Genomic DNA, 12259 nt, shown 5'->3' with positions numbered 1-12259 from the left:
TGATTGTCACTTATTTTATTAGACTATGAGCAGAGAACGAAACCTGTAGATATATCATTATAACTTTTGTTCAGGCTTTCTTAGTGGCAGTTACAGGACAGATTTTTGTAAATGTTCCACAAACAAACAAATTGTTTTGAGGGGATTGGATATACAGAATGAGAAGTACATAAAAATGTATACATATAGTCAAGTTCATTGATAATACTATTTAATTTTCTGTATCTGCATTTATTTTCTATTAGCTCTGCCCAATTTTGAGAGATGTGTTTTGAAGTATTATATTGTGGTAGTGTGTTAACTGAATTTCTGTGAATTTTTGCTTTATATATTCAGTTGATCTGCTGTTTGCTGCATATCAGTTTATGACTGAATAACTCCACACATTGTGCCATTACAAAATAATAACCTACTTTTTCTCGTCTAGTACTTTTGAGGCCTCCCCCGTCCCCCTTTTATTCTCATTTTTACTGAGGTGGTTTATCCTTCTGGTTGTAGATCAGTATTTCTCAACCTTTCTTTCATTAGGATCTTACTTAGGAGTCTTTTTTGACATTTCTTCCTTAATCCTGCCCCATTCCCCATTAAAATCTAACACCCCAGATATACTGTACATGTGCTGTAGGTATATCTATGTTTTATTCATAAAAAGAATAACATGATTTTTGCCCCCCAAGAACCAATTCTTAGCTCCTTTGGGATGATATCGCCCCCACTGAGAATGCACGTCCTAGATTCTCTGTAGGCCTTGCCCTATAACATGTCTCTTCTGTTTCAAGAATCCTCATTTCACAAGTATATCAAACACGTACATATTGTACTGCTCTCGTTTGTTTCTTCTCTCCTTCGTCTTCTTTGATGGTGTTCAGTGTTCTCTACTGTTTGGTTAGAGTCCCTGATTATGTTTCTTATATGGGTTATGTAGGCAATATAGTCTCTAAGTCTGTATATGTCTGCAAATATTCCTTTCTTTCATTCTGGCAGGTAAAATCCTTTAGTGGGTAAAGAATTCTTGGGCTTCAGTCTCTGTCTTCCATGTTCTGTGGCTACCATGTACTAGCTTAGTGCAGATGGTTAGTTCTGTGCCAGTCTGTCTGCTGTCTGATCCATTTTCCCATTTTCCTTACTGGGTAGCTTTTTTTTCTTTTTGGCAAGAAGTTTATAAGAATTCTCTTTCTCCTTAATGTTCAGTAATTTTATAGAATGTGCCTAGATCTGTCTTTTTACATCAAATTTGCCTTCAGGTATCTTTTTTTACTTGTAGATGTAGGGCTTTCCTCAACTTGGACAATTTTTTTCTATTATTTCCAAACTTGTTCTTTCTTTCTTTCTTTTTTTTTTTTTCCTTTTCCAATACTCTTTCTCACCACATGTTGTATTTCCTCACTTGGTCTTCAGAGCACTAATCTGGGCCTTGACAATGGCCGTACTGTTCCTCTAAGTTAGTTATACAGTCATAGAGTGTTAGTCCCAGCCACACTTGGCCATGCTTCCATTCTTAAGGACTCATATTGTGTTTCAGCTCCGGTCCCTGTCTTCCTCTGGAGCCTCTGTGGTGAGGTACCCATTGTGTTTGTTCAAACATCTTCCTTCTTGTTGCTAGGTCTCCTTAAATATGTTGATATTTGACTTGATCCGATTATTGGTGGCTTCTTCCTTTCAGGTGAAGGAAGGTGAAGACTGGACATATAGCCTTAGATGGTTTACTGGTTTACTAGTCCCCCATTGGGGCAACCAGAGAATGTCTCCCCCTCAGTATCTCATGCTCCCCGCCCAGGCCTAGGGAGGCTGCCTTGACTTCTGCCCTGCCTTGTGTAGAACAGGCAGCTCTGGGACACTCACATGGGACTGACAGTCATTCTGCAAGCACCCGGACTCCCCAGAACCTTACTCTGCTGGTAAATGAGTGTCCTTCAGCCCTGCACTACTTGGTTTGGGAGAGCTGAACGGACCCTAGCTGAAAATGAAAAAAGTGAAAGAGACGTGGGGGGTAAATTTCTTTCCAGAATGCTCTTTATTTTTCAACTGTAACATAACAAAATGGTCATGGAGAGAGGATGAATCTCTTTGTAAGGCTGGATCAAAAGGACAGATGTAGGTTCTAGGCCTGACCTTGCCACTAGCAAGCTGCCTGGCCATCAGCACATCACTCCATGTTCTTGTGCCTCTGTGTTCTCATTTACAAAATGATGAGATTGATAGATTATTGATCACTAAGGTATCTTCCAGCTACGACCTTCTCCGTTGATAGGAAATCTCAGTATCTTGAAGGTTCTACGTCATACCTCATTATGATGAGCAAGTAAAATTCAGTGGTTTCCAACTGTGGTTCTGTGGAGCCCTGGAAGGCAGAGAGGGATCGGAGGGAATGTTTTGCTTACGTTTTCATTTGAACAAAGGGTTCAACTACTAAAACAAGTTTGAAAATCACCACCATATTCTACATAATCCCCAGAATTAAGTTTAATCCAGCATCACTTTCATTTGGTTTCTCTTTCTTTTGATTTCCTTCCCTACAGTATTTTTGCTTATCTCCCTCAAATTATATCTGGGCATTTCACTCTCTCTATCAGTTGTTTTGGGTCAACAGAAACAGGCAGTATTTATAACCTCCATTCTCTTGGAATTAAAGAATACCAGAATATGCCTCTTTGGCACATGGATTATTTTGACCTAAAGGCAATTGAGAACCAGCAAATGCAAGAAAAGCTCTTTTCCTCTCCCTTCCTACCTCAAAATAGTCTAAATCCCCCCTTTGCAAAGGAAATTTTTATTTATAAAGGAGATTTCCATTATAAAAGGTGTCTTTACACTAGGCAGAGAGCTATTCCTGGAGCTGATTCTTATCACCCTAGAGATTCTTACCTGTATAACAAGACCCTTGTTTACCATGCATTTTCTCTACCTTACCATAACTTGCCTTCCCCACCCAGAAACCCTAAACCCCTTTTCCTTTGTTTAGCCTAAGATGGTATATAAGTTACAATAATCTGGCCATCTCCTTGAGTCTCATTTCTTTGTGGGGCTGCCTTGTATGTGAATACATGTGCACGCATGTATGTGCATAATTAAAACTTTGTCTTTCTCAATTTGATTGCTGGGCCTAGCAAAGGAACCTAGGAGGTAGCGGAACAGGTTTATTTCCTCCCCTACATGGTCTAAAAAGCCTCCTACAGGAAATAGCCTCTTCGATGTCACAGAGGGGCTGAGCTGTGTCTCCATCCTTGGGGTACAGCTTTCTCCACAGGACTGTACTGTCCATCATAAGGTTTTTGCAGATGTCATAAAAAGGTTGTCTTGAAGTTGGTCAGCATGCCTGAGCCATTATCTTTGAGATGATTTACTTAAGTTTGAAATGTTGGCTAATTTTTTTCACCAGAAAAGGCAAGTTTTTAAATAGCTGATCTTTAAAAGCCAAGGGGTTTTTGTTGTTTCTTTATTTAAAAATAAGTGAATTTAACTCTGAAAGCACTAAGCTTTATTATCGCAGTTCTCTGAATAGAGTAGGGAAGTTATTACATTTTGAATGTCTTAGCAAAAATGACTAGACAGGAAGATAAAACACTGAAGATGGAGATTTAATAGAAGTTCCACCTCAAGCCCAAGTACAGAAGTTCTACTGAAGCTCAAGTTCATTACAGTGAAAACTATAATTAAAATTTTAGGGTGCTGGCCAGTTAGCTCAGTTGATTAGAGCATGGTGCTGATAACACCGAGGTCAAGGGTTCAATCCCTGTGGAAGCCAGTTGCCAAAAAAAAAAAGTTCTTTTTTTTTTTTAGGATCCCTTACTGCAAATAATCAGCACATACTAAAAGTAAAAATAAGCTTTATTTAATGACAGTCTGCCAGTACCTGCAGATTTTGGAGTTTCTATTTTCATTCATGTTTGAGAGTTCTGGTCTTTGTTTTAAATCTCACAAAAATAGCACAGTGGGAATCAATTTAAGGCACAGAGTCAGATATACCAGTAGGTTAGATGATCTCATGTTTTATTTGTGCTAAATATATTCTGTTAACTAAGAAGAAAAATAAATGAATTCATTTAAAAATACTGGCCCACAATTGGTAAAGGGGCACAAAGAATGATTATAATGAGCAAGGTTGAAAATACTAATTATCCTGATTTAATCATCACATATTGCACACAGGTGTTGATATTCGTGCTGTACCCCACAGATATGTACAATTAATTATGTTTCAATTTTTAAAAATAAACTAGAATAAAAAATATATATATAAATCAAAATAAAAAAATAAATACTGACCCACTAACCATGGAGTCTCACGAAACACACAAAGTGTTTCTTTGTGTGAAAGGGAAAAATCCAAGCAACTTGTGTGACTATGCGATGACCATGAGTCTGGGCTGTAATCAGGACCATGCAGCCATCAAGCAAACCTTCAGCAGTGTGTGACCAAAGCTGATAGAGAAGGTTGTGTTGGTGTTAACTTGTCTGCGGAAGAACCACTGAGCTCTGTGTATTAGTCTATTTCTGTTGCTTATAACGAAATACAGGCAACCGGGTAATTCGTAAGAAAATTAAGTTTTTTGCTTACAGTTTAGAGGCTGGGAAGCCCAAAGTCCAGGGAGCACATCTGGTGAGAATCAGCATTGCAGGGATCTCACATGGCAGAAAAGGGTGGAGCAGAGAGAGAGAGAGACTCTCATGTGCTCTCTTTTAAAGCCCTCAGAACCACGCACATGACCACCATTATTAATCCATTTACTACTGCATGGTCCTACAATCTAATCACCTCTTCAAGGCCCCATCTTTCAATTACCATAATATAATTTCCCACCCTCAACAGTCACAGTGGGGATCAAGCTACTAGTGCATAAAACTTGGGGGACACAGTCCATATGACCCTGCGATATGGATTCCTGTGCCAGTTACCCTCCAACCCTCACCTCACCATAGTAAATTTAAAATGTACGCGGACCCTGAAATCAGCAAATCAGCAGCTTTTTTTTTTTTTCTTTTCTGTCTTTATCTCTCTGTCTCTCTGAATTTCTCTCTCTCTCTCTCTCTCCACCCTCCCCTCCCCTCCTTCTCTCCCTCTCTCCCTTCCTGCCTTATTTTTAAAGAAGGTGTTTACATCTGTCTGATGCACTCACTCCACATACCACACAGGAGAACCTGGTTTGTGGGGGGGGCCACCTTCAGGCTCTGGGGTGCAGGGGAATCTGCTTGCTTTTGATGAGCTCCACTTTGGGCAACCTTTATTTCTACCTTCAGTTAAACTAAAAAGAAGCCTCCGTGCATGACATAGGGAGCAACACCTACTCCATCCTCCAATGTCTAGGGTCACTCGCCAGGCCAGAGCAAGCTGGATTGTGCCAGACCCTCTCTCCTGCTGTCAGCTGTCACCCTTGCGCAGGCTGCCAGCTCGCTCCTCGAACACTACAGCTTTAGGGAATTAGTCTCCAGCTTCTCTCTTTTCTAAGGCTGAATTCCACTGAATCACTGCTCTGCATCCATATTTCCATTTTTTCTTCCTTATCACCAAACCCCTTCCATGTAATCATTATCAACAGTCCATTCTTATCCCAGTAAGATAAGACTTTGCAGCTTGGAAATCACCAAAGCCTTATTGCCTGTCTGGCCTTTGAAGGTATTAGTGTTTGTGGCCCAGTAGCAAAAAGCTGAAAAATCAATCAAAGAAGGCCAGTTCCTTTTTGTGATGGGGGGTCTATCAAAACACACAAAGGATAAACAGGTAAGATCACAATCCAGTCACCTGAGCTGATGCAGTGACTGTCAACCTACTATTATTCTGAGTCTCCCTGAGATTAAAATTTATCATAAAAATGATATGCTTATGAAAATTTGTAAGGAAAACTTTTATTTTTTTGTTGCTTTATATATTGGTTATTTTTAGGCAGAACAAGTTGAATTCAGTAAAACAAGTTTTAAACAAGATGAGTTCAGGTAAATCACTGATTAGCAACCATAATTCCCCCCACAATAGCTAATACTTAAAGGATACTTATTTACTATTAACTCTTTAATCTCCCAAAACATTTTGAAGTAAATATTAGATTAGTATTATGTGCATTTTATAGGAGAAGAAACTGGAGATTAATGAGATTAAAAAACAGCTTGTAAATTGGAAAACCAGCTAGAATCCAGGACTCTCTGGGCCAAAACACAACTGTTTAATCTTTTTTTCCTGCTTCTCCATGTGTAGATAATCACAGATTTAAAAAGCAAAAGAAGGGTAGATTTGGATTATAGCATTGTCATTATTATTGCAATGATTACTGCATTGCACACTATTCAAAAAATGTAGTGTAATCTGTGTTGATGCTTCTATTCTATATAATCTTTTGAAATAGTGTCATAAGTATCTATGAATACCTATTGTTGAAATGCTTGCCTTTTAATTTGAGAGAAGCGTTTTAATTTTTAATGAGTTTATTTATACTTATCTCAAATGATAAACATTTAGGTTTTCTGATTTTTTTTTTTTTGTCTCTGAATATTTTTTCCAGGGTCAACGTCTTTTTGAAAAACTGCTCCAACTGACTTCGCAAAATATTGAAATCAAGCTAGTGAGTGACGTGACAGCTGATTCAAAGGTATTAGAAGCCTTGAAATTAAAGGGTAAGGCCAAGGTTGATATGCTACTCTACCACTGGGTATTCTGTTTCACTTAAAATAATATATAATTTCTTTATAATCAATATATTTCACTTAGTACATTTCTTATTTCTCCTTTGGAAAAAAAAAAGCCTGATTAAAGCTTTTAAATGAGGGAACTAATTAATCAATACCACTGGGATTTTTAAAATAGTGTTGTTGCATATTATTGCGTGCAAAATAATCTACTTGCCAGTAAATGATAATAAACTGGAAAGATGAATCTTTCCCTCTCTGAACATTTCAGTGATGTGATTGGAGAAAAAAGGCCCCTCTCATCAGAACAAACATTGGATTTCTGTTTTTCTCCTGCCTATCAAATGAAAATCCTCTACATGCTATTCTTTAAAATAATATAGTCAGATCTAGGAGTTTATGAAACACCTCCTGATTCACGGCTTTTCGATAATTCCACAGGAGAACTCCATTTATACAGCCACTTTGAATTTGTCGCATGATCCTATAAAGACTGAGAATCATTCTGAAATAAATTTCTTTATTTTGCTGCAATCTTCTTTAACTGAACTCTCACTTCCTAATAGTTTTTACTGATTTGTAAAAATTTTTACCTAAAATTTACTATTCAAACTGTAGACCTCTAAAAAGAATCAGTAGAGAAGACTGATGTAAGTAAAATAAACTGACTAAGGAATCCCTATAGTGTCTACACAGAGTTCAGTTTTTGAGAATCACTTTTTGTGTCAGTTATTGATACACACGTTTTCCACTCAACATTGTTGATGAAGCTATGTAACTTCGACAAACAGAATGTCCTTCTATCATCTCTTTTTTCTAATCACATTTCCATTCTGCTTGTTTTTGAAGCTTACCAGAAAATGTCAAAGAAAGATATGCAGACAGTAACCACGTCTCATATTTCTTCCTTAACGGGTCCTTAAATGGTTTGCTGAGTGAATATTGAGAACCTGCAACCGCCCTGTCAGGCCAACAGAAATAACAACCAAGACCATGCGGTGACTATCCTGTCACAATTTGCCACCTGATGTATAGCAATCATAAGATGCATCCCAATGTCACAGATGTTAAAATGTGAAGACTGCATGTTTTAGAATCAATGACATATGGTAATAAGGGTTACTTTAAAATATTCAGCAATGAATTAGAAAATTTAATTTAGAAACCCTTAACTTTAAAAAAATTAAATTAAAACTGATCATTTCTAATATCACCCTGTGAGAGGTAGATGCTAAACATCTAGTAACAGGGCTTCTTCATAGTGCAGGGACCATATTCAGTGAATGGAAATTCAGAGAATTTAAGCTGTGCTGTTTTTTAAGAAACATGGGTGTCTTTAACAGAACCCTTGATGGCTAATGCATTCAGTGATAGGAAGTGTTCCTGTCTAAATAAACAAATAAATAAAAACTGCTATATTACCTGAAAGAAAGGAGGTTATACAAATCAGTATTTTATATGACATCACACAGGAAATTTCTATAGGAAAACATGATGAAATCAGTAAGCTGAAATACACTGGAGAAGAGACAGTCTCCTGGGCTAGGCAGAGAAGATATCAGAAATCATAATTCTAGGAGCACAACATGGAGAAATTGCAACTCAAAGGGAAAGAGAGGAGGTGATCATGAAAACGTGCTTCTAAAAAGGAAAGGGATAAGAAAACACCCAGTGGGAAATGGAACAGGGCAGGGAAAGGCTCAGGTGACTGGTCCTGTTGATGTCACCTGCTAAAAGAGAGTGACCATACAAATAACAAAATTCACTCATGGGTTAAACTCTGTCATTAGGTGCTGTTTGGCCTTCTTTTAACATTTAAAAAATTTATATATTTTAATTGACAAATAAAAATTGTATGTATTTATCATGTATAATATGTTGTTTTGAAATATGGGTATGTATACTTATGCCTTACTTCATATGTTTATCACTTTTTGTGGTGAGACGACTCAAAATTTTACTTTCTTAGCAATTTTCAAGAATACAATATGTTGTTATTATCTGCACTTACCATGTTGTACAGTAGATCTCTCCTCATTGCTAGTGATCAGTCCAGGTACAGAGCCACAGAAAGAAACCCTCCTAGAGCTCGGGGGTCCTGCATACTGAACCTCCGTACTATGCCTCTTTCTTTTGATGATACTGTCACTGGGCCCAGAAGTGTTAGTTCAGTCCAGCTCAGCTGCTGTTGTAAGCTTTCAGTTTGTTAGAATCAATCATGTGTTTTCCTCCCACACCCTTCTCTTCTGCATACAAACCTAAAGGGATTGAACCTACAGCTTAGTCTGTGCTGCCGATATATGCTTTGTGGCATCTTTAAGGAGTTGATAACAGAACTATTTTATGAGGTTTTGTTTTGCTTAGCTACAGCATTCATGTGTCAAGAATTTTCTTTCTTTATATTCTTCAGATAGATAGATGATAGATTTAGATAAATAGATGATAGATATGTAGGTGGATAGATAGATAGTCTAAGTCCAGTTGTGCTGCTATAACAGAATACCTGACACTGGGTAATTTATAAAAACCAGAAATTTATTTTTTCACAGTTCTGCAGTCTGGAAATTCAAGATCAAGGTGCCAGTAGGATCTGTGTCTGGTGAGGACCTGGTCTTCACTTCTAATATGACAACTTTTTGCTGTGTCCTTGAGCAGGGACAAACAACACTGTGTCCTCATATGGCAAAAGAAACAGAAAGGAAAAAAAAGGGTCTAAGCTAGTTCCCTCCGGCCATCCTTCAAGGCCCCAGTCCATTCATGACTTAATCACTTCCTAAGGGTCCCACCTCTTAATACCACCACAATGGGGATTAGGTTTCCACACATGGACGTGGGGAGACATTCAGACCCTAGCAGACAGTAGTCTTCAAATCTTCTGCCTATGTGATTTTAAAATTATAGTTCTAGGTTTCTCTAGCGTTTTATTCACATTGTTTCATTTCAGTCGCCCTTTGTGAAGACGATGTAAAGTGTGCCCTTGGAGTGGACTCAATCCAGCCCTCCGCATCCCTCATCTGTTCCCTTTTTGCTACTAAGCTAGGTGACTGGCTCAGACACAGTCTGTGGCTTGAGGGAAACTGAGCCCAGCTTTCCCTTATTAGCACTATACGCCAAGCACTCTGTGAATAACCAGTAGCACTGGATCCTACTGATCACTGGTTGGGCATCTGTCAGTCATTTGGCTGAGGATCCCATAAAGCACTGAGCAGACAGTAGATACTTAATTGGCATCTACTTGTGACCAAGTTTTATTCATTTAAGTCAGAATTTTAATATTTGAAATAAGACTAAAGCTGTTTCACTCTTCTTAATAACAGTCTTTTTAATTATTGGGTTCTGGTTTTCTTTTAGCTGCGTTATTTTAAAAAGGAGGGAGGGATGCTATGGTCTTTTGTCAAATTCTAAACGTGATCCTTGCCAATGCTTATCTGAATTCAGGAAAGCTGTACTCATTCATTACTGATAGCTCATTTTATTTCTGCATTCATGGATTAAGCTTAACAAAACCTGAAAGGAAAATTTGTTAGTAGATCTGAGCACAGGAGCATGTACAAATTTAAAAATTAATACAAGCTGCCCCAGTTTCCAACTTGCACATTTAACAAGGTGATTTGTGAACTGCTTACTCCAAATATGTGGAGTATAATTTGAGAGATTTTAAAATTATAGTTATTCCAAAGTCTAACTCTACAGGTAGCTATACTTGTATGTGTTAATTTAATGTAAGCGTTAATAAGTATATTTTGGTAATTTCCCTAGAGTAAACTGCATTACTTTAGCTCTCATCCCCAGTTGCTATTTTTAATGAACCTGAACATTTCAGAGGGTCTTTTGCTGACCAGGTTTGTGCTAGTGGCCATCGTAAGTGCCAAATCTTTTGGGTAGGAGGCCAGTGAGGCTGCCTTCTATTGAGCGCTGGTAATGGCCCAGACAAAAGTCAAGGTGCCCTTGCTATTACCCAAGTATGTTTTTCCATCAGACTCTGCTTTCATTTCACACCTCCTCAAAGTCAATGCCACCTGGGCTTATGCTTGAGTGTGTGAAGGCAGGTGGCTTTGTTCTGTACATGCAGTCAAAATTCATTGTGAGGCATTCTGTCTCACATGCAGTACAACAAAATATTTGGCAGCAAGGCAGGAGCTGCTCATCTCCTGCTTATTTGGACACATTATGCTTTAATGATAATTCACAGTGTAATTAGCATAGCATTTGGAAGCTGGTACTTTGGTGTCATATAGACTTGTACTAAATTTCTGGATCTGCCATTCACTGCATGATGCAACCTTAGGCAAGTTACTCACATTCTCTGAGCCTCAGTATCCTTTTCAGTCAAATGGGGATAACAAATTAGGTAATTAAATTAGATCATGTATAAAAAGCATCTGATGCAGGTGCCTGGCTCGTAATAAACGGATGATAAATAACATACACTAGAGAGAACCATTGTCTTTTACTCAGGCATGTTATTTTTGTGTTTGGCCTGTCAGTGCCTCTTAGTTTGGACTGGATTTATTTATGCCCTAAAAACACACTCCTAGCCCTGTGATTTTCTGAAGGAAGGAAAGCCTCTGTTCTAACTGTACGTTACAAATCATCTTTGGGATACAGCTTGTTCATTTGCCTTTACGACTGTGTGATAACTCTTGCTGGCTCTAGTTTGTGCAAGGAATCACCCAGCTGGCGACACTGGTACCACTCCATCTGTGTGTTCAGTCTCTGCTCTAAGAGCCACCAAGTTTAGGTTTGCAATTCAATGTGTTTAAACTTTCAGAAGGATTCTTCTGATGCATATAATGTAATCATACCAGTCATCTGTTTGCTCCAATCTTGTGCTAGAAGTTTTATTTTTATCCCTAATACATAAGAACCTTGGCAGACATGGCATTTTCAAGGAATTTATGTGCATAGTCAGCCTTGTGACATGATAGAAGAACTTATCTGTTCAATCTAGTTGTGGCTTTATGCGTTTCTATCCTAAAGATGCTAGAATTAGGGGAAGGTGCTCTTTATAAAAGACGAAGAGGAATAAGATATGAATATAAATAAAAGAATAAATTATAAGCTTTCTGAATGGTTATGATTCCTAAGTATCCCACAGCCATTGTTTTTAGCAACTAGTGTATTGTTTGGGATGCCTATTAAACTTCGTGGGGCCTTAACACATCTATGCTCTGCAGGGGACTAGAGACAGGTTTTCCTCCCTGGTCTGCTACTCACAGACTTGGAGCAGTTCTGGCCTTGCTTGGAGTAGCCACACAGAGAGCATTGACTGCCCACATTAGCGAGTGAGATCTCTTGCTTCTGTGACTCTGTGTCTCCATCTTCAAGGTGGATATCCATCTAATTGTACCTGCTTTTTTAATCAGTGCCATAAGAACTAGGGTGAGTTAAAATGTAAAGTTCTATTTCTGTTGTTTCCAGATACTGCTCAGCATGAAACTTACATTGCCCAGTTCTTCCTGTGCCTTCCTTCTTTCCATCTCATATCTTATCCTTTTTTTTTTTTTTTCTGAGCTAACTTCCTCATGCTTGGTGATTCTACTAACTTCCTCCCTCTGGTCCATAGCAACAGATATTCCACATATTCACTGCTCCTCTGCATCTCCTGACCAACAGCCATCCCTCTTCACAAGATTGTATC

The 12259-nt window shown here is 38.3% G+C and overlaps 1 protein-coding gene across 1 annotated transcript in view; it reads left to right on the top strand.

The window, feature by feature from the left end:
* The window catches only part of PLD5 (phospholipase D family member 5), a 371133-nt gene that overhangs the window by 207289 nt on the left and 151585 nt on the right, over positions 1-12259 (top strand). The window contains exon 4 of the mRNA XM_063082894.1: positions 6495-6606. Coding sequence (XP_062938964.1) covers positions 6495-6606 — 112 coding nt within the window. The remainder of the gene's footprint in view (positions 1-6494; positions 6607-12259) is intronic.

This window comes from Cynocephalus volans, chromosome 18 (assembly GCF_027409185.1).
Source record: "Cynocephalus volans isolate mCynVol1 chromosome 18, mCynVol1.pri, whole genome shotgun sequence".
Classification (NCBI taxonomy): Eukaryota; Metazoa; Chordata; class Mammalia; order Dermoptera; family Cynocephalidae; genus Cynocephalus; species Cynocephalus volans.
This window is presented reverse-complemented; position numbering and strand designations above follow the sequence as displayed.